The 22,768-nt window shown below is 45.8% G+C and overlaps 2 protein-coding genes across 3 annotated transcripts; both read right to left on the reverse strand.

The window, feature by feature from the left end:
* Positions 1-332: 332 nt before the first annotated feature.
* LOC109779955 (uncharacterized) lies at positions 333-1,993 on the reverse strand. The gene is made up of 3 exons (XM_020338554.1): positions 1,910-1,993; positions 1,653-1,799; positions 333-953 (listed from the first exon to the last, which is right to left on the reverse strand). The coding sequence occupies exons 1-3, from the start codon at positions 1,991-1,993 to the stop codon at positions 333-335; spliced, it is 852 nt and encodes a 283-aa protein (XP_020194143.1).
* Positions 1,994-8,749: 6,756 nt separating this feature from the next.
* Positions 8,750-12,660, reverse strand: LOC109779951 (serine/arginine-rich splicing factor RSZ23). 2 transcript variants are annotated; one of them, XM_020338549.4, is made up of 5 exons: positions 12,484-12,660; positions 12,161-12,265; positions 10,987-11,075; positions 9,803-10,049; positions 8,750-9,363 (listed from the first exon to the last, which is right to left on the reverse strand). In XM_020338549.4, the coding sequence occupies exons 2-5, from the start codon at positions 12,247-12,249 to the stop codon at positions 9,045-9,047; spliced, it is 744 nt and encodes a 247-aa protein (XP_020194138.1). In that variant the 5' UTR covers positions 12,250-12,265; positions 12,484-12,660; the 3' UTR covers positions 8,750-9,044. The 2 variants fall into 2 exon arrangements, with proteins under 2 accessions (XP_020194138.1, XP_020194139.1); XM_020338550.3 differs by having other exon boundaries at positions 12,480-12,628.
* Between the last annotated feature and the right edge of the window lie 10,108 nt (positions 12,661-22,768).

Here is a 22,768-nt window from a genome sequence, read left to right on the forward strand (position 1 = left end):
TCTGACATCAGTGATCTGTCTACCAGAGAATCTACTATATTTCATCGATGTTCCAAAGCATGCTGGCTCACAAATTACTTAGTTCATCATAATATAACATACATAACCATGGTTCACAAATACTTAGTGGAGTTCAAATGCTTACATTCATCCTTTGCTCACAAAGGATACATGGCATAAATACGAGATACATACACAGCCAGAGTTGAGAATTAGTACAACCATACAGTACAGATCCATAGCGAACTAGGTCATTACACAACCATACTTCCCAAAAGGTCAGCAATGCCCAGTGATCTTCATGAACATCCTATTCATTCCTCTAACATGTCCTAGATCCCCTTGATCTTCTGCTTCACATTTTCCTCTCCCTTGATGAGCTCAGCAACATGAAGCTTTAACTGGACCCTCTCTTCACAAAGCTTTTCCTTTCCCTTTAGCGGATCAACAACCTGAAGCTTCAGCTCTAGTTTCTCATGGGTGAGCTTCTCCTCATTCTTCTTGATCTCTGCATTATCAAACTCTAATTTCATCCTAGCTTCAGTCAGCACTTCCTTCTCTTTCATGTGTTTCAACTTCAAGTTCTGGATGGCAGTGGCTTGAGCTCTAGTCAGGTTCACTAGGAGTTGGTACTTCTCCCGAACCTTCGGGTGATCTGCATCTTTCTTTGCCATCACTGCCTTCATATCAGCCACCAGTTCACTTCTGCATTGCTGCTGATATGTAATGTTAGACTGCAGATAACTGAAATCCAGCACCCTTTCCTCCTGGAAATTCATAAGTTCATGCACATCTTGGACTAACTTGTCATAGTTGGCCTCGAGCTTGTTCTTCTCTTCTGTCAGATGATGAATAGCTAAAGCACTTTCAAGATTATCATTTTCCCTAGCACTCTTGCTATCTTCAACCATTGCCCACAGCTTCAGCAATGCATTTTGCATTGTTGGGAGCCACTAGTGATCAACCCATTCAACAAACCCACAATTATGACCTTCCTCCAAAAAGAGCAAGAAGAGCAAGTGAGTTCATACCCCGAGCAAATAGATAAGAAGAGCAACAGCACAGGAAATTAACCGTACCCTAGCTATATTGGTAATAAGAAATGCATCAATTAGTTTAAACCATATTTTACTTTAAAGCATTGTTTGGTAAAAGTACCCTACCTACATTGGTAATTGTACCTACCCACAAAATAATAGCATGTGCATCCCTAAATTACAGCACCATTCAGCTAAAGATTTTAACTACATTTTGGTACTCAGCAACAAAACAAGAGGAAGCTCCAAGTGCAAAATTGTTATGTTGCAAAAGCATATGCTACTCAAGCTATTGTTGATCATTCAACACTATGTTGGTAATCAACTCCAACTACAAAAGCATATGCACTACATGGTGTCAAGCAAAATATCTAGCATCGGAACAATAGCATATACACTACAAAATATAAATACCATTGAACTAAATATTTTTGCATCACTACAAGAGCATATGCACTACATATTGTCAAGCCAACAATGGATCATCCATGAATGAACAAGCATGTACCAATGTCACCCTTTCCAAAAACCTAACCCTAGCCCTAGATCCTTTGCCAGTGTAAAGCAAACAATGTTCTACATAATTAGTACCATGAAACCATGAATGGATCATACCGGCTCTACACATGCTAAGAACCTTCTGCATGTGTATGTTCCTTCAAAGGCAACAAGCCTCTCCGATGCCTTGTCGTGCTTCTCACAGAAGACCATGAGATCCAGCTCAAGCCCCTTGTAATCGGGATCTTCAAGGTTGAAAGGGGACTGCACAAGCTCGTACAAACACAATGCCCAAATCAAAACCCAGCTAAATCACCCAAATAAAAGAAACAATTCTGAAACCCTAACCCTGAACCTAGCTCAAGAGAACTGACCTGGTTAAGCCCATCGGTGGAGGAGGAGGAGTGCATGTACGGGAGGCTCGACATGTCGTCGCTGCTTTCGTCCTCAAAAACCATAGCGGCGACGGCGCGGTGCTGCGGGCGGTGCTCGGGAATGCGGGCGGCAGTGAGGGAGCAAACGAGCAAGGAGGAAGACGAAGAATGGTGCGGTGGGGGAGGAGGGAGGCCGACCAGACCGGGCTAAGAGCGGCCGAGCCGGACTCGTCCTCGTCAGCGCGTGGGCACACGCCGATTGGCCATCGTGGCACCTGATAGGTGGGCCTGACCGGTCAGTTCGGGCGTCAATATGTATAAACACAACGTTTAGCTTTATTTGCAACCGCCCACCCCAAAGTTGGTACTGACATGCGAAAATTACCAAACTTGGTACCAATCTGCACATTCTGCCCCAATTATGGTACTTCCATGCAATTAACTCGGGCAACTCCAACGCGAGTAATCAAAACGGACACTACTGTATACGTCCAAAAATAAGGGCATCTCAAAATGTCTAGCCGAAGTTTCCGGACGATGCATCCAATGCGATGCTTCGAAATCCCGTAAACCCGACACAAACTAAGGGCATCTCCAACCGCGACCCACAAATTTTCTTCTGCATTCATCCGCGGACAGAAGGACCAGTCAGCAGATATGGATGTGGGACGCCGCCATCTAATGCTACCCACATATATTCGATCTGCGTCATTTTCTTTTTAAGTCCGCAAGATTAATTAGCCGCATACATAGAATACAAACGTTTAAATATCCGCATGCAGCACTAGTTCAAATGTCAAAAAAAGTTCAAATATTACATCCCAACATAGTTGTCCCCTTTAACCACGCACAGATGCTCAATTAGATCTTCCTTCAGTTGCTCGTGAGTTGGTCGATACCAAATTTGTTGTTGCATTTGAATAAACTCTTCAAATGTGGCGGGATTGTGGTGTGGAAGTTTGATAGGATCTCCCGTGTTCTCAAATTCTAGAGTTGCGGCAGCATCTTCACCCTCGTCCTCGGCAATCATGTTGTGCATAATCACACAACATGTCATTATCTCCCATAAGGTCTCTGGATCCCATTGTTAAGCAGGTTTACGAACAACCGCAAAACGGGCCTGTAGAACTCCAGATGACTTCTCCACATCATTTTTAGTTGCTTTTTGTCTTTGGGCAAAGTGAGACTTTTTCTAGCCAGCTGGGTAAGAGATGGTGCTGACAAAGGTAGCCCACAAAGGATTGATACCGGCAACCAGATAATAGTCGATGTTGTACTCATGTGCATTGACAGTATAGTGGCAAGGAGGAGATTTTCCTTCAATCAGCCTAGCAAACAATGGCGATCACTATAGCACATTGATGCCATTGTGAGACCCGGGCATGCCAAAGAAAGCGTGCCAAATCCAAAGATCATGTGATGCAACTGCCCTTGTAAAGCCTTCAGGCAGTTCTTCCATTTGCAATGCATGCAGTCAAGAGATCCAAGCAAACCTGGCCACCCTATTGCTTCTGAGATTGCCAAGAGCCTCTCGGTGTCTGCCACGATTGGTTCTCTCAGGTACTGAAGTCCGAACACCTCGACCACGGTAGTTGCAAACCTGACCATGGCATCTCTCAGATATCCATAGGTACTCGTCCAACGAATCAGCAGTCGTATCATATGTAAGCATCCGTAGTGCGGCTGTGCACTTCTGATAACCAGAGAAGCCAATCGTTCCCACATCATCCTTCTTCAAGACGAAGTAGTCACCATAGGACCGGACGCCGTGGTACGAGCGATCAAAAACAGTCTTGCGCATCCGAAAACGCCGGCGAAAATGGTCAGTGAAGAGTGCATCCCGGGCAAAGTAGTCAGCTATCATTGTCAAATGGTCGCGCGCTCTGTTGCGTTTGAGCACTCGATGACCCTTGATCGAGCCCTTGAAATTGAGAACTTCCTCATCCGCACACTCCGCATCTTCAAGGACTGCCTACATCATCGCTGTCTCATCCGAGTACTCCTCCTCGTCGGACGAGCCATTGGACGACTCAACATAGTGCTCATACATGTACTCAAAACCGGAGTCCATTGCTAGAAAGAAGAAGGGAAAACTTTTTTAGCTCCGACAATTCATTGAACAGTTGTCGGGCATGGTGAGTATAGCAGCAGCGGAGGACATGGGTTGAACGACGATGGAAGAGAAGCAGGGTGGAGCCCGGCTGGAATGTTGGAGGTGATGGAGACGTGGAGTTCCGGCAGGGGTGTGGCGTGGCGGCTGGGGTGGTCGAGCAACGGCGAAGGCAGTAGAGAAAGAAGGAAGGAGAGAAAATGGGGAGGATGGAGGCGAGGGGTCCGGACAGGTTTTTGGTGGGCCGGGGGTGTCAAGGTCCTATGTGACTGCTATCCGGAGTCCCGCAAAGCTCCCCCGCGTTTGTCTCCGGTTTGTGGAAGAAAGTACGTCCGGACCGTCCCGCGGACCGATATAGGACCGTGTCGGATGGCTTCCAGAGTTCGGATAGCGCGGCCCGGATGTATGCGGGTGGTTTGGGGTCCGCCTTGGAGATGCCCTAAGGGAGGTTTGTGAGAGTGCGGACATCCGTCACGTACGCGCCTGACCGCCACATCCCATTCAAAATCCTCTATGTGTGAAGCAGTTTGCGCACATTCATCTAGGTTAGGCCATTTCAGAGCGGACGTAATTCCACATCATTGATGCCGGTCAGAGAGACACGGACAAATGAGCGAGCGGCACTGCTTCAATGCCGACGTGGCAATCGTAAAGCCTACTCCGGCCGGTGTGCCACATTGAAGCCGACCACCCGTCTGTTCGCCTGGCCACGACTATTTAAGCACGACTCTGGCGCCATCCACACCATACCTCATATCCTCTCCTCTTAGCTCACTGTTGATCCACTCATCTGTGTCTCTGCTCACCGTCATCGATGATATTGAAGTCCTGGTTCTCCGCACCGATAGGTGGTGGCTCAGGATCTCCTTCTGGATCCGGATCGTGGTGTCGCCATGGTCACTATCTGGGTCCATCGTCCTCTACGACGCCTGGCTCCTCCTGGAAGGAGGAGATCATCCTCTCCTCGAGAAACGAGGAACTAGAGCCGCAGCAGCAACGGCAACTGCGACGGACGAAGACCAGGCGCACCTGGAGCTTCTCGTTGAACGTTCGCTCAAGGACCGCGGTCTGGCGCCACCCTCGCCGCCGCTCCATCGCGTCAGGGAAGATCCTCCATCGCCGTCTCACCGCCATGTCAAGGCAGAGCCTACGTCATCGCCTCTCCGGCGCGTCAGCGGAGCCTCCCTCACCACGCGCAAGACGTCCAAATCAGGCGTCGTGTGAAGTAGGAGCCGATGTCGGCGCCGTATAGCCAGTACGCCCGCATTGATGAGCTGGTGTTGTCACTATGTTGCGTCTGGCGCGACAAGTCCATGAAGGAGGAGGTGTCTTCGGTGACCGCGAAGGCGCGCGGGCGCCTCCTCCACTATCTTGGCAACAACAGTGGTGGATCCTCATCGCGGACTAGCGTGGTGGAGAAGGGGAGGGTAGCTAGGGAGGCGGCATGGAGAGAGAGGCGCGTCGGGCGGCGTCTGCGACTTTGACACCGCGCCGGCATGGATCCTCACAGACCCAGACCTCACGAAGGACAGGGCCCACGACCGGTCATTGACCACCGCGGATACTACGCGCGGCGTCTGCGCCGGCTCGACGGGCAGTTCACCAAAATTGGGGAGGAATGGTCGCTCAACGACACCTCTGTCGCTACCAGCAGGGGCAAGGGCAGGCTCCCCGACAAGGGTCAGCGCAGGAGGAAGACGAGTGACACCTCTGCAAGCGCTAGGCGATGGTTGGGCAGGGTTGTCGCGCCCCCATGCCCTTCCGCCGCTGGAAGGACCACTCGGACGACGATTGCACAGATGCCGACCGATGTGTTGTCGGCCAGCCCGATGAGGCATACGAGGTCACCGTCTGCTACAAATTAGTTTAGATTTTTAATTTTTAGTTGAGCGGGCGAAATATCATCCGGTTTATGTAGATTATATCAAACTTATGTCTGTTTGCATGAATTATGTCCGAATTTATTTGTATTGCAGGTAGAGGTTTGGGGCAGCGTTTGATGGCCTGCTCCCATATCATTGCCCGCGGACGTGTCCGCGAAAAAATAATATGTCAATTTTGGGGGCAGTGTTTGAGATGTCCTAAGGGCAGAGATCATCCAACCAAAGTCATCAAATGTCCACTCCTAGCCTTTTCTTCTTGTACCCAGACTATTAAAAACAATCAAATATAAAATAGCACAATTCTTAAGCAACTGGAAGATAAATATTCCAAAGTAACAATATTCAATTAAAATGTTACAAGCAAAATATAAATTTTTGAAATAAAATAGTTCAAGTTTGATTTCATCTCAGTCGGGCACACATTCTAGTGCATATAAAACACCCAAAATACTCAACCAGAACATTTTGCAGCGGCTCATGAGTTTCTCAATGTCGAATTTGATGGTGTGCCGGGATAAAATCCTCAAATGTCACCGGATTCTGCTCCGGAAGTCTGGATAGGATCACCCATATTTTGATAATGCAGACCATGGTGAACCCCATCAGCCTCATCCTCCATAGTCATGTTGTGCATAATCACACAATCTGTCATCACCTCCCACAATGTCTTTGGATCCCATAGTTTAGCAGGTCCGCGAATAATTGCAGAGCGAGCTTTGAGCACTTCAAATACCCTCTCGACATCCTTTCTAACATATTCTTGACTTTGGACGAAGTGATATTTTTTTTTACCCATTGATTCAGATATATGTTCTTGACGAAACAAAGATAATACACAACCTTGCAAGTAATGCAGACCACTGCAGCATGTTGATGTCATTGTAGACCCAGACATTGCAAAGAAAGAGCGTCAAATCTACATTTCATGGGATGCAACTGCTTCAGGAATGATGGTGGGCTTTTTGCAATGGCCTTGGTATTGCCCTTGGTGTGCATACCGCAGTTTATTCATTCCCATCGCATGCAATTTAGGGATCCGAGCATACCTAGAAAACCCTCTTTATTCTCCAATTGCCATGGGTCTTGAAGTGTCTGCAGGAGTTGGTCCTTTCAAGTACTTCATCCAAACACCTTCACCACTATAGTATCAATTTTTACCATGGCTTCGAGACATGTGCTTTTAGACATCCAAAGGTACTCATCGCACAAATTTGTGGCCATGCCATAGGAAAGCATCCTCATTGCAGCACACAAAACTCAATGGTTCCAATGGCATCCTACTTCAGGGTGAAGTAATCATCATAGTCTCGGACACCACAGTAGATATGATCAAACACTTGTCGTCGCATTCGAAAACGAAGGCGTGATAGGGCTTGAATAACGCATCATGGGCAAAACAGCCGCCGGTCAACAACAGATGCCCCCGTGCGTTATTCCAGTTCAACAGTCGATTTCCTTTTGTTGATCCCTTGTAGTTGAGAACATGCTCAGACGCACGCATCGCCCCTGCAAGAACCGCCCTCATCATGGTTGTTTCCATTCTCATATTCCTCCTCGTCTGACAAAGACGACTCGGTGAACTCGATGTGGAAGTACTCCCCATCCAAATCCATCGTGTTTGATTCAAAGTAAACAACGAGAACTTCGGAAAAATTGGCTATGGCATTTGATCAAACATTTGCTAGGCATGGTGACCGCCATGGATGGCGTCGACAGATTGCGGGGATACCTGGGATGCGGCCAGATCTAAGGTGGGACGGCAACGTAGGGGAAGGCGGGCAAGCATCTGGGTGAAGCGGTGGAGGTCCGGGAAGGCCTGGGCGGCGGTCGGGGTGATACAGCGGAGGAGGCGGTCGTCGACGGAGTAGATATAAAGCACAGTAAAGAGAGGCGGAATGGGGAAAAGGTGCTTCGGATCGAAAAAGCATTGCGGTGGCCGAGCTCCATAGAGCTCATTATTATTATTTTAGCATAAGTACTATTTTCACATATTGAAAAAATCTGAAAATAAATATACATAGATGTATTTTTGTAGTATACACGTATAAAATGTCATGAATATATATGTTTGCATGTAATGTATACAAAAAAGATAAATACACAAAATGAAATGAGCTTTATCTTTGTTTTTGTGGGCCAGATATTTATCTTGTTTTGTGTAGCATGCAAATAATCGAATTACCTGATGAAACTTTACATACTTGACGAACATGCATATGTATTTGTATAACTTCTTTGATATTTTTTTGAAACTTTTAAGTTTTTTTTTGGCAAAACAGGCCCTATGGAGCCCGGCCTCTGCAACACCGCACTTGCTTCGGATGAGGTATTTTGAGTGGACCAAGCGTGTCAGAGTTCGACATGACGGAAATCCGAACGTCTGCAACCCTCCCGTGTTTACTTCCGTTTTATGGGATTTCAGACATGTGGATCTATCCAGGCAAAATTGTGGACCAGTGTTGGACGGCAAAAGGATTTGTGGGATTTCAAACATGCGGATCTATCCCCGACAAAATTGTGGACCGGTGTTGGACGGCAAAAAATCAAAATTATGGGCTGGTGTTGGATGCCAAAAAAATGTCCGAACAGTCCACTCCAAACACTGGCCAGAACAGCCACGCCAAAGAGAAACGCAACGGGACGTCCTCACAAACCTTAAACAGCAACAGCTGCCGTGAAGCATCGCTTTTAGCTGCAGACCATGATGTGCAATCTTTTGAATATTCGTTCCGTGCTAGTACCTTCCTAGATAGTCATCAGGATCATGATAGGTTTATATGACTATGCGTAATAGTGGCTACACGTGTCTAGAGAACAGAAACGTAACAAGACGGTGACACATTAATATTCAAGAAACAGTTTCATCAGCACATAAAAATCCATGCACAGCATCCGAATAATCCAACAGTACAAATGTTACAGAAAAAGAAAACATATCTTGTCTCAAGACCAACTACATACGCTAGAGTCATACAGTCAAGAGAAATCCCGCTTCCGCAATTGTATCAGCAGCAAAAGAACACAAATGCCAGCGAAGAACAATACTCGGCCGCCTGGCCATTCAATAGTCATACCGAAACATTCAAGGAAACAAGTGGAGGCCCCCGCCCCCCAACACTTCCAGCATTGTGGAACCAAGTGCTCACGCGTTATCAGCATAAGGGGACTCCTCACGCTGGGGTGGCTGTGCTGGGGACCTGCTATAGCTCCGTTCACGGGCTGGCGGTGGTGACTTACTGATGCTTCTGGCGCGAGGAGGCGGTGGTGACCTGCTGATGTTTCGCGCACGGGCAGGCGGCGGTGACCTGCTGATGCTTCGCCCACGGGCCGGCGGTGGAGACCTGCTGATGCTTCGCGCACGGGCAGGTGGTGGAGACCTGCTGATACTCCGCGCCCGGGGAGGCGGTGGTGATCTGCTGTAACTTCGCTTCCTGGGAGACCGATCCCGTGGGCTGTAGCTCCTGAATCAGGTAAAGATAAAAGCATTGAGCACACAGCTGCTAAAGTATTCGTAAGAGATCATACTACTACGGCAAGGCAATGTCGGTAATTTGTTCCATCTGTTAATGCACAAATGGTTCTTCACATTTTATGTTTCTGACCTATTGACAAAGCCAATGAAATTGTAGCAGACAAAACGAAAAGGAAAACATTAGACCACTTTACCAACAGTCCAACACAGAAGTAAATGACATAGGACTTGGGTAAGAAAGTAAGAATCAGAAATTGAAGAATCGACTTCCACATGTACTGAGAAATATTACTAGGTCAAAATTAGAACTTTCACAAACAATATCTCACAAGATATTCTTCCTTTGTTCTTCAAGCCTATATATTTATAACTACAGATAACACATGTCCATGCCTAAAACATAATTTACTTGTGAGCGGAGGGCATACCTTCTGCCATAGCTTGGGCTCCTGCGGTATCTTGGGCTACGGCTACGGCTGCGGTGCCTCGGGCTCCGGCTGCGGCGTCTTCCGCTACCCAGGCCCCCAGAACCAATCCGTAGGCGACACTCTCGTGCAAAGTGGCCACTTTCACCACACTCATAGCACTTCATATCAGAACCTCCAGAGCGTTCACGTTCTCGGCCACGGCCACTACCAGATTTGGTTGACAGCTCAACTCTCCACCCATTCTTGCCTATTAGCACAGCATAATCAGCACGATTGTCATAATCACAAATTCATGAATGTTCAGACATACAGATGACTCCATAACAGCTAAAGCACAACAGAAGTCCAATCGCCAATAACAAAAATGTCTAATATGTTGCTGATCAAGTGGTCATCATATGATGATATTGGAACTTGCTCAAATCTAAGAGACCTTAAGATAAGAAGTAGAACTCGTAAGTCTTAGCAGTTTCAAGTTCAAACTGAGTTGAACATGTTTCAAATTCAAACTGAGTTGAACATTTTATGATTTATAAGGTAGCTGTTTACCAAGGTCATCCAAGTTTCTTTATTTTGAAGGAAATGCACATGATAATGCTTGCCAGTCTCAGTAAACAAAAGCAGTTATAGTGTAGTGCAGCGTGATTATCTTAGCCATCCGCAGTCATGCTATAGCCAATACGTGAGTGTGCTTGCTGACTGGATAGGACATATTAATATACATTGCTACAGGATTATAGATACTGATCGGTTATTAGTTCCTGGTCATGGTCGCAATTCACGGTTTTCAAGTACAGGGCTAATATATTTGTAGGTTTCTGTGCAAATACAGTTCTTTTTTTCGGCTTTTTCCTTTGATGGACAGGAGTTAATCTCTGAAAAGCAACAGAAAGCATTATACATCAGACCATTCAATATGAATCCCACAAGTACAGGCCTGAATTCACTAGCATCACCAGCCAAGAAATGAGCTAGCTAGGCCAAATAGACTACAAAAAATTTACTTGTCAGTTGAATGAGAATCTAGACAAGTGATTAGTGAACTTATCAGGACGAGGTTAAGGATCAATGAGCAACCACGAAATGATCCCCGTTAATATTTTCTCAACTAGACTCATGAATCTACTAACTTATGGAGATAGTGATACAGAATCAACATGAAAAAAATATGATTATCATATTACCATCCAATTCACGAATTGCATCCTTTGCGTCCCTGGTCTCATCAAAGTCAATGAAAGCAAATCCTGGTGGCTTTCTAGCAACCCACACACTGCAACGAAAACAAGTCAAGTCAAAACCAATCGATCCCATCTCCGCACGCACAAAAACATATAGGGAGTAATTATTGTATGGAGATCAATATCATTCTTCACATCAAGCAACCAGCGGAACATCATTGTTACCGCAGTTGTTAACTTAAAATCAATCTAATCAACAGCAAGCCAGCAACTAATGAAAAAGCAGAAACAACATAACTCTTTGCCACGCAAATACAAGATCCACCAGCTTGATACATTCAGAAATACAACAATAACTTAGGGGAAAAGATGAGACATATAACCCTTTAACCAGTAGACAAGAAGTTCAAAATAATGAGATGCTCTTGACTGTTGAGTTCAAAAAGGTACAACTGAGCCATGCGGTAGTTCTCACAACTGTTGGTACTTCTAAGTGAAAAGGCATCACTGGCAGTCCAACATAATTACGCTGCATCTGCTTTAGAACTACTACGATGATACCATCATCTGCACCCACACATAACTTCACTTAATGTTGCCTCTACGTCTCTTATATCCATTTCTTACTTTCTAACCTTCACTGTTTTCATATTTGCCTATTAACTTGTACCACATCATATATCTTTAGCATATGGCAATCAAAACTAAGATATAGAAGACCTGTACATGCATGCCCCGTTGAACTTAAATAAAAAAATCACAAAATGCAGTAACATAAACTGTTATTATCAGGGAAATTTTACGATGTGACCGAAGAAACAAATTAAAAGCAAAACAAGTGACCAAGCAATGCAACTAAGATATAGTTATACATAAAAGCTTCTATTCCTCAAACAGAAAGCTGCATTATGTTCACCAAGAGATAGTCTCAACTCTGAATTTCACACGAATCATGCACTAAAATCAGGCTTAGCAAATAGCCAGCATACCAATATACTTGGCACGTATACTTTTAGCAGACGAGCTAGTCACCAGCTGAACATGAAATGTGAAACTACAACTTAGCATGTCTACAAGCAAGCACAGTAGTTATATCACACCAAACTCGTGAAAATAAGCAAGGGTATGTGCCGTACTAGTAACTTCAGAATTGTTAACGAAGTCATAGGCATCTCACCTCTTGAGAACCCCAAACACGCGGAACTCGTCCTCGATCTCGCGCGCAGTGGCGCGCGGATCCAGATTCCCCACGTAGACGCGAGCCATGACCGCAGCAGCGGACCTGCAAGAGGAAGAACGAAAAAATTCTTCAAAAAATGCTGACGAATCCATCACGAAGCACCTGCTAACCTCCACCCACAAATGAAAGGAAAAACGCCCCAAAAAATTCTCGCGTTTCGGGCACGGAATGAAGCGCAAAGGCGAGGAACGAGGGACCGGAACCCGAAGATACCGCCGGGGGGGGGGGGGGGGGGGGGGTGGTTCTGGGGGCGTACTTGCCTTCGCGGAAGCGCCTCCCTGGGAGGAGGGGACTCGCGAATCGGGTGGCGAGCGCTTCGGAGGCGAGGAGGGGAGCGGCTCTAGGGTTTAAGTTTGAGCCGCCGCGGGCGGAAGAGGGGGGGTGGAGGGTAGGGAGGGAAGGTGTTTTTAGGCGAAGGGTTGACGCCTCGGGACAGGGGCATTTACGGAATTCTCGTTTATTGGGATGGGATGTGGATTGGGGAAGAGGACGACGGACGCTCATGAGTTGCCTCGTGATTTCTCCGGTGGCGGATGAGCTGCTGGTTCAAGATCGTCCGGGACAGTTCAGGGAAAGAAAAATCGTCCGGGATCTTTCTTTCTTTCTTTTTTTGGCCAAAAGGGAGTTTTTTTTTAGAAAACACCACCCCATATATTGATTAAATTAAAATGCTGTTACAATTATTGAAATATATTGTCCTTCCCTCTTCATCAGTTCGGACTATTGAATGACCATGCCCACACAGTATTAAAAATAAAAAATTATGTGTTCGTTGCAATGGATTGATTCATCAATTCCCATCGTCTTGTCGTATTCTGTCGATAGACGCGTTCAACATATGGGATCACCTCTCCGTTCCTTGTTGCTATCAAATCGCCGCCGACCGGACCGTCGCCGCCAGTTGTTGGCTTGCTAGTTTCTTCGTGAAACTATATGGATGATCTGACAAGGGTTCTCCTCTCTTGACTTGTCCCCTAACAAATAAGGCTAGCGTTTGTTGTCCTTGGGTCGGCTAGGCGACCAAGAGTTTCCCTTTGGTGTTCCTCGTCGTCTCGACGGCCGCTGTCTGTTGGAGTTTGCTGGTCTTGATGATCTGATGAGGAGACTTCTCTACAGGGTTGTTGTCCCCTAGCAAGAATAGTTGGGGGTTGTTGTCCTCCAACGGCTCCTGTCGCCGAGGTTTTTTCCTTCGTCGTTCCTTGTTGCATCGACTGTCGGCGACAATGGAAGTGCTTTCTTGGAATTATCGCGGCAGGCTCTCAACGACAACAATACGTGAGCTATTGGATCTTCAAGGGCGGGTGAGAGCGGATGTGATCTTTTCTCTGAATCTCACGTGAACAAAGTTAAGGAAGTTGCATTGAGGATTAAGTTAGGGTTTGATTCCCTTCATGTTGCTGAAAGTGATGGTCGCTCTGGTGGCCTCGTTTTGTTTTATAATAATGAGAAGGAAGTGGTTCTGAACTATATACCACCAAATTTTATCGATGTTCTTATTATGAAGGGGGACATGCCAGATTGGCGATTGACCGGGTTCTATGGCGAACCAGCTTGGGACCCGCGTCATTTGTCGGGAGCTTAAGGGAGATGCTACAAGTTCATACCTAGTAATCAGAGATTTTAATGAAATTCTAATGCCAAGTGAGAAGGAAGGTGGGAATCCTCGACCACCTGTATGCTTCAAGATTTTAGTGACTATCTATTGAATGTGGCCTCGACAGAGTTGAGTTTTGGGGAGATCAGTTTACATGGAGACGTGGTGATATCCGGGAGAGACTGGATCGGACAGTAGGCAATGAGGGATGGTCAACAAAGTTTCCATCGGTGGCGGTTGTTCATGAGCACCATGTGCACTCTGATCATCAGCCGCTGCTGTTGGACACGGAGTATTACGATGGATCTCAGCTAAGGAAATCGTCCTGCAAAAAGCTTGGGGCCCGTTGCTTACGTGAAGAAACAGTGAATGAAAACGTTATTACGACGTGGGAAAAACAAAGTTAGCTGGTCTGGGGCCGTGTCCTTGGCTGATAGGACGAAGGCGGTACATGTAGATTTGCACCAGTGGGACAAACATGTCTTAAAAGACCCGAAGAAGTGGGTGGGTAAATTGAAAACAGAAGTTGAGAAACTTAGACATGGGGTTTTGTCTCCTGATTCCGTTGCTAGGCAGAAGGAATTTCTTCTTCTGTTCGAGAATATTATGGAGCAAGAGGAGATCTTCTCGCTTCAAAGAGGCAAGGCGGAATGGTTGTTACATGGCGATAGAAACACGGTTTTTCCACAATGCAGCCACGTCAAGAAAGAAACAAAATTGTATAAAGAAGATGCTTGATGACGCAGGAATTTGGCGTCAAGGTACGGTTGAAATTAGTGACCATATTATGCAATACTTTCCTTATTCTCAGTTGAAAGTTGATGCTCTGATCTAGTTAAAAGAATAGCAACACAAGACATGAATAATGCTTTGCTAGCTCCTTATTCGGCCGAAGAGGTCAAGAAGGCATTGTTCGTTATTGGCGATTGATACGTCCATTTTGCATCATGTTTACCTACTGTTATTTATAATATTTTTATGCATAATAATGCTTTATGGTGTAATTCTAATACCTTTTCTCTCATAATATGCAAGGTTTACACAAAGAGGGAGAATGCCGGCAGCTGAAGTTCTGGACCTGAAAAAGCCATGTCAGAGTCACCCATTCTACACATCTCCAAATGAGCTGAAAATTTACGGGGAATTGGTTAGAAATATATGACAACTAATGGAGCAAATAACTACCAGATGGGGCACACCAGGTGGGCACAACCCACCTGGGCGCGCCAGGCAGCCTAGCGCACCCTGGTGGGTTGTGCCCTCCTCGGCCTACCTCCGGTGCCCATCTTCTGGTATATATGTCATTTTGATCTAGAAAAAAATAAGGAGAGGACTTTCGGGATGGAGCGCCGCCGTCTCGAGGCGAAACTTGGGCAGGAGCACTTTTGCCCTCCGGCGGAGCGATTCCGCCGGGGGAACTTCCCTCCCGGAGGGGGAAATCATCGTCCCGTCATCACCAACAACCCTCTCATTTTTGGGAGGGAAATATCCATCAACATATTCAACATCACCATATCCTCTCAAACCCTAGTTTATCTCTTGTGTTCAATCTTTGTACCGGAACATCAGATTGGTACCTGTGGGTGACTAGTAGTGTTGATTACATCTTGTAGTTGATTACTATATAGTTTATTTGGTGGAAGATTATATGTTCGGATCCATTATGCTATTTAATACCCCTCCGATCTTGAGCATGATTATCATTTGTGAGTAGTTACTTTTGTTCTTGAGGTCACAAGAGAAATCTTGTCGCAAGTACTCATGTGAACTTGATATGTGTTCAATATTTTGATGATATGTATGTTGTGATTCCCTTAGTAGTGTCATGTGAACGTCGACTACATGGCACTTCACAATATTTGGGCCCAAGGGAATGCATTGTGGAGTAGTTATTAGATGATGGGTTGCTAGAGTGACAGAAGCTTAAACCCTAGTTTATGCGCTACTTCGTAAGGGACCAATTTGGATCCAAAAGTTTAATGCTATTGTTAGATTTTATCTTAATACTTTTTCTCGTAGTTGCGGATGCTTGCGAGGGGGTTAATCATAAGTGGGAGGTTTGTTCAAGTAAGAACAACTCCTAAGCACCGGTCCACCCACTACTGCAGGATGCTGCTAACGCGACACTACAATCAGAGACCCTTCAATGAAACTGTGTGCAATGCAATAATCGCAAAGGGTGGTGTAAAAAATGTCAAAAAAGGTGCAAATCGTTTGCAATGGAGGATGCATCAAACACGATTCAGATTTTAGTTGCGTGTGCGATGCAGGGCATACGGTTCAGTTCAATTAACTGTTTGCGATGAGGAGGAACAAAAGAAGTGGGCAGCCAGATGAAGGTGTGTGCGATGTACAACATACGATTCACTCGGATGAACTGTTTGTGATTAGGCAACACAAAAGAAAAGGTCAGCCAGATCAAGGTGTGTGCGATATACGGCATGCGGTTCACTCAGATGAACTGTTTGCGTTGAGACAAGGGAATATAAATGGTTCAACTTAACAAGATGTGTGTGATACACGGCAAACAGGTCTGTAATCGGAAACGTGTGCGAAGACCGATAACAACACAGACGATTGCTTCTAAAAAGCCGTGTGTGTTGTGAGCAAACGATTGCTGGTATACAATTATGAGTGATTGATGAAAACATCACCGACGGGTTCCATTGTTTAGTTCGTGTGCGACGTGATTTTCTTTGTCCGCACAACATCTACGCTCTGTCTACAGAGCATCAACATATATACTTAAAAAGACAGCATTGCATAACCAAATTAAGCATACAATTACACAAGTGACTACACACATAACATTTCCACACACCAAAGTAAGCAATTACATGCATACTAAACTAGGAGAAATGAGGATCTAATCATCTACTCATTGTTGCGACGGCGCTTGCCATTGCTCTGCTTCCGGCTGGATCCCTATCCGTTTTGGGGAAGGTGGCACTTCCTCATGTCAACGATCCGCCTGTACATGTCATAGCTCGTGTACGCCTCCTTGGCCGCGTACACGACGTGAGCTTTGTCAAGTTTCTCCATCCAGTCCGAGTGCTAGCCACGCTTGTCCTTGTTGCACAAATCATTCATGTCTCTGTAGTAGGGGTCGATGATGGCCTCGGCGAGGTGAACTAGTGAGTCCTTCTCATGCTCCTTGTTGCCCCAGGTCTTGTATTGGCCCTGGATGTCGACAAGATTCTGGCAGGCGATGCCCGAATTCTCGAGCGCCTTTACATCGTTAGTGATTTCCACCATAGCGAACATGTACTGGGGGCTGTTGACAAACCTGGCAAAACGCTCGCAAGGCCTTCTGGCCAGGCAGTAGTGGTAGATGAGGACGTGGTGGCGCACGCACATCTGGGCGACGGCGACCTTGGGACGAGACCTGGCACGAGCGCGGGTGTACTCGAGGTCGAACCCGACCACCTTGTACTTCTCCTCGGTAAGCAACAGCTCCATGATGTGGATGGAGTGCTCCACCCAGACCGGGTCGTTGGTGTACACCACCGAGAGGTCCATGAACCTTCTGTGGGTGTCCACCACGGCACGCATGGTGAACTGCTGCTCGTCTTCGGCAGCCGCTCGGAGCGCCATTGGAGCCGCGCAGGATACCCTCTAAGAATTTCTCATGGTGGGTGTGCTTCTTGCAATGGTGGGGCGCGATCAAAAGGTTGAAGAGACACAAGGGTTAAATGGCCGCTGTAATAAATGGGGGCCGACCAGCCTATAATCATCATGGCGTTCATAGCGGAGGATTCCAGTGCATGCTTGACAGCACCACACCTCACGCGTGGGCTCGAAGAGGCGCCAAATGTATCGTCGGTGAGCCTGTTCTCATGCTACCGCGCAAGCTTCCCGCCCGGCTAGTTTGGCCACGCGTCGGCTAGAAGAGGGACAAATCGTGGGCGTCTATTGGCAAAAATCTTTGTAAAAACAAAGTGTGTGGAATGAATTCGGTCATAAGTTTACCCGTGGGTGATGAGGTCAAAGTTACACAGAAGGGTGATGATGGACACTCGAGTGCGATAATTAATTCTGCGCTCTACATGGCACATGGTGGAAGAAACCAACTGTGTGCAATAATGTCGACGATCGCAGTTGAGTTAGCTATACAGATCGTGTGCTGTGAGATCGACAAGGTAAACAAACTCGAGAATGGTTAATAAAATCTAAGACCATTGCATATTAAGGTCAAAATAGTGCTACCAATATACGAGTCTCATACGATGCCATTTCAATGGTTGTACCACAAAAGCTCAAAATATTACAAGGTTCAAATTCCAGAGTTATATGGCTCAAATTTGAAGATTACAAGGTTCAAACTGATATTAGAAATGAAATTCAGCTCATCAGCTGCAAACGCTCGCGCTGATCCGCTGAACATGGATATCAGAGAGGTTCAAACTAATATTACCACTTCTAAGTCTGGTTTCGAAACCTCACAATTTTTGCAAAGGGATCAGCCACTGAGAAGTCATGTATGGGGTTGACACGATGACTTCCGATTACTCTGTCATCTAAAGTTCCAAAATGAAATTCAACATTTTTGGAGCCTATTCCATTCTGCCGCAGGCGCCGGCGCTGATCAACAAACCATTCATTTTTGCTAAATAAATGTAGGGCAAACCTCATTTTCTTCATCACCCTTGCTCTAAGAACAAAGAACCTGGCGAATATAATCTCCGGTAAGGTCCCTCGGTAGGAGTTCGAAGTAATTTCAGAGAGATGCAGATCTAGGCATTCGACGTGATTGTTATATTGTATTACATTATCCACCACTGGGCCTAATCTTATCTGCAAAAGAAGAAAACGTGTTAGTGCCTACATGCAATTTTGAACATTACTACAGGCCTATTTGGTTTGCAGGATTTGCAAAATGCACTAACATGCCATCTTCGATCTGTCATGATTAACATGGGCATTTGATTACATTCTAGAAAAATGTAGGCTTCTTCACAAGAGGTTGGAGTGGATGAAAAGTTCCCTAAGAAAACTAGTACATATGAATCCAAAGGAGAAATGCTTATTGATTGTAACCATATGGATCAAGCAACCAATATGGGGGGGACATGTATGTACTGAAATCCTCCAAAAGTATCCTTCAGAAATCATAGTACATTTTCATTGTAAACTTGGAAAAAAGGTGTCACAAATTGAGCTCCCTTATGGTTAACATTTAACAGGAAAGGAACATCACCTCGATATATAGCTTCTCCAGGCACGGAAAGCATCTCAGGAAACTGATAACTTGCTCCAGGTTGGGGCCGATAGATTCTAGTGCCAAGACCTTCACTGTGCGCAGTTTTGGTGTCAAGCTTGTCGGAATCATTTTCTGAATGACAGACGAACAAACATCTTCAAAATTAGAAATAATGTTAATTTGTAGAAGGAGAGGTAGAAGGCGGCTGTTGTACCTGAACGGGTGTGGATCCAATAACAAGTTCGAAGAATTTGTCAGACGAGTAGCCCACCATTGTCAATTTCGGTGCAGAAATGACATTAATTCTTATTGGACCTTCTTGATCAAATACAAGTAATCTCTCAAGTGCAGGTGTGTCCTCAATGACCATACCATGGTACACATCTTGTGATGTCTTCCTGCCGCACCAGCAACACACATAAATAGTCCGGAGAGTCATGGAGGTGATGTGGAAGGTACTCAACCCATTGATCGCGTGAAGACGAAGGTACTCGAGTGCAGTACACCCATGGAGCAGGCGCTCCATGTCACCGTTTGAGAGGCAGATGACGACGAGCTCGAGGTGCTTCAGTCGTGGTAGAATAAGAGCGGGCGTGTCATTAAGGGGGGATGGCAGTTCCTGAACTTGGCGACGCGCAGCGTGGGCGCGAGGCGGAGTGCGAAGGTTGGCAGCGACCGCATATGCCCATCATCAAAAGTGAGCTCCTTGAGCTGATCTAGGGCGGGGGATCGGAACCAGTCGTCAAGCTTGGCTCGGTCCTTGCCGTTGGAATGGAACTTGCCCATTCTAAGGCCTCTGGTTGGGCCAAGGTGACTGCCGAGGATCTTGGAGAATGCATCCAAGCTTTTTCGATAGCCATGGCAGAGCTCGTGGGTGTCGATGAGGTCGAGAGGGCTGGACTTCCATAGGGGGTGCCACCGCCGGGAAAGGACGGTTGTCCGCGCCCCATATTTGATTAGGAGGAGGGAGATGATGACTGTCAACATATCATCGGGGAGGCTACTGATGAAGTCTAGGCCTGCTGGAGTCGCTTGCGGTTCTAGCTCGCCCCGCCTCCGCTTGTTGGCAGCCCCGTTCTCCACCTCCGGAGTCTCCTTGTCAGCGGCGCTTTCTGATAGAAATGGGAGTACAAGGAATGTTTAGTTAAAACAGGGCAATAGAAAAGTGTATTGGTAACTAGAAGTTATTAGGTAGGAATATAGTAAGAAAAGGGAATAACAGTTGGTTGCTTAAATACTACACAATTCATTTGATAGTGCTGGGTAAGTCAACATGCAGATAGTTGCAAAGGAAACTTACTTCGAACAAAGTTTGGACGGATGATATCGTCGAGGAAGTTACCATATATCTCATGACCATGTCGTTTTATGTGCAGTGCAATTATAGTGCCAGGTTTCAGTTCATAAAACTTAGAAATTTCTTTCCAAAAGCCAGTGCCAAAATAGGACTCACCACGTTCATCAAGTCTTACAGTAGCAACAATTGTAAATCCATGATTTGTGTGCAGTATGACATCCCTGCAGTCTTGATTTATGTAAAGGGAAAGATTGTGCGCTACAGATTCTGTTGCATAGCAAGGGACGCGCTGCAGAAAATGGTAGGATTGTTAAAGAAAATATGGTAACATGCAAATATGGGCCCAAATTGAAAGAACTGTACAGCAGTCGAAATCGAAGGACAAAAATTTATAATTAAACAGATAGGGTAAATATGATGTCATGGAAATATGAGAGTAATCGAAAGAACAATACATCATTAATTTGCCTAATATAGCAAGAAGAGGGGAAAATCCCCTTTGACGTATATGGTGCATGTGGCACCTTTTATCCAAATGTAGTAATATTTAGAATATGTTCAGGAAAGTAGGCCATGCCAGCCGATTTAGGGTGAGATTGAACATACCGCGCGGATCCTCAAGTCATCTAGTACGGTGAGATGGAATACTTGGCGGCGGCCGTAAGGTCCTGATGTGTCCACGCACCGTACACTCTATGTACGGAAGAAAACCCTCAAATCAGCTCGAATAAAAATGAATTCACGGCAATTTCGCCCGGGTGATTAAAGGAGGCAGATGAACTGGGATAAGAGATGAGATAATATCTCATTAAATTAGTTACCTGGTTGCCCATGGGAAAGAACCCTCAGTACGGCAGATTCCCCGACCGAATGGAGCTGGGTTGACCGTGAGCAGCGTCGAGAAAGTCGATGGCGATAGGCGGCAATCGGAAGTGGCGAAATGCGGTGGGCTTTGCTGGCAGCCTGGCGGCGGCGGCAGGCATCGAGCTAAGTGTTTACCGCCGCGATAGGCGGTGCCATGCATAGACGCGGAGGAGCTTGTGCAGGTGTGAATGGGGACCGGAGGGGGTGCCGGGCGGGTTGAGGGTTTTTGTGACGTGTGGATGGTGAGGATTTTCTTTTTTCTTTTTTGAATTGGGTGGTGAGGGTTTTTTGTCACACAAAGAATTTTGGAGGCGGCGGTTTGCTAGAGCCAACCGTGTGTGATTGACGCAACAGGCAATATGAAAGTCATTGCACATGGTTCCAATTTTGGGAACTGTGTGTGATTGATGTACTACCTCCGTCCTAGTTTGTTGGTCCCCTTTGTAATTTTTACCAAATAATTAACTAAGAAATGTTTATGCATGTCGCCAAAAATTATATCATTGAACACTATGCTCAAATACCCATCTAACGATATGATGTTTGCTGACCTGCAATAACATTTTGTTAGTTAAACCTTTGGTTAAAATTTAACACAAATTACAAAGGGGACCAATAAACCAAGATGGAGGTAGATTCCATCAACCGAACTGATTGCATCCATATCCCACGATTAGACATAAGTAAACATAAATTAAACATACTCAGACATGGATAATAAGCGTACACGTACACAAGCATAGTTCAACCATAAGTACATAGTTCAACCGTCATTAAGCATACTCAAGCGTACACAGTTCGATCCCACATCTCATCTCACATGCCGACACGATCCTGAAGCTTCTCCAGGTACTCGGCGTACGCGCTGTGTGCCACCCTGCGAGAATACTTCTGCTTGAAGGAGCCAACGGCCCGTCCTCTTGCATGCGCCAGAACACTTAGATACGCGTCATGAAGCTTGTGGTTGCAAAATGGGCATCGATAGCCGCCGTTCCAGGTCCTAATACGCCCGTTATGCATTCCCGCATAAAGCTCCCTCGGGATTTGCCTCTTGTACCTCCTCTGGTCATCTTCATCCTCGCTGTCCACATCGCCAGACAACACCTATACAAAATAGTAAAACAAATTTGGCATCAAATCAATGATTACATGCCGTGAAGTAGGATTAGGAATTTATGGCTATTTATTTATACATATCCAGAAGATTATGGTTTGATTTTTAAGCACAGCTGTCTATGTACAGACCAATCTTGAAGAAAATAATGGCACAAACATATGTAGGTCATTCAAAATCAATTGTCAAGTCCTGGCTATTAGCACGAACACTAACCCTAGTCGGATTACTAGCAGAAATCATTTGCACAGGTGAAACAACTAATCACTTATCACTTGTACCATTCAAACAATCAATACACTACACGGATCTAACGAAACTTACTCAGATTTCATGGATTGGGAGAACATAACCATAGGATTTCTATTCCAAAAAGGGGGAGGGAGGAGTAACCAGAGAAACCATATGATCTATTTGACACATAAATGGGTATAGATGACTAACCAGCTGTCCGTCGTCGTCGGAGTCGTCGCCGG

Source organism: Aegilops tauschii, chromosome 6 (assembly GCF_002575655.3).
Source record: "Aegilops tauschii subsp. strangulata cultivar AL8/78 chromosome 6, Aet v6.0, whole genome shotgun sequence".
Lineage (NCBI taxonomy): Eukaryota > Viridiplantae > Streptophyta > Magnoliopsida > Poales > Poaceae > Aegilops > Aegilops tauschii.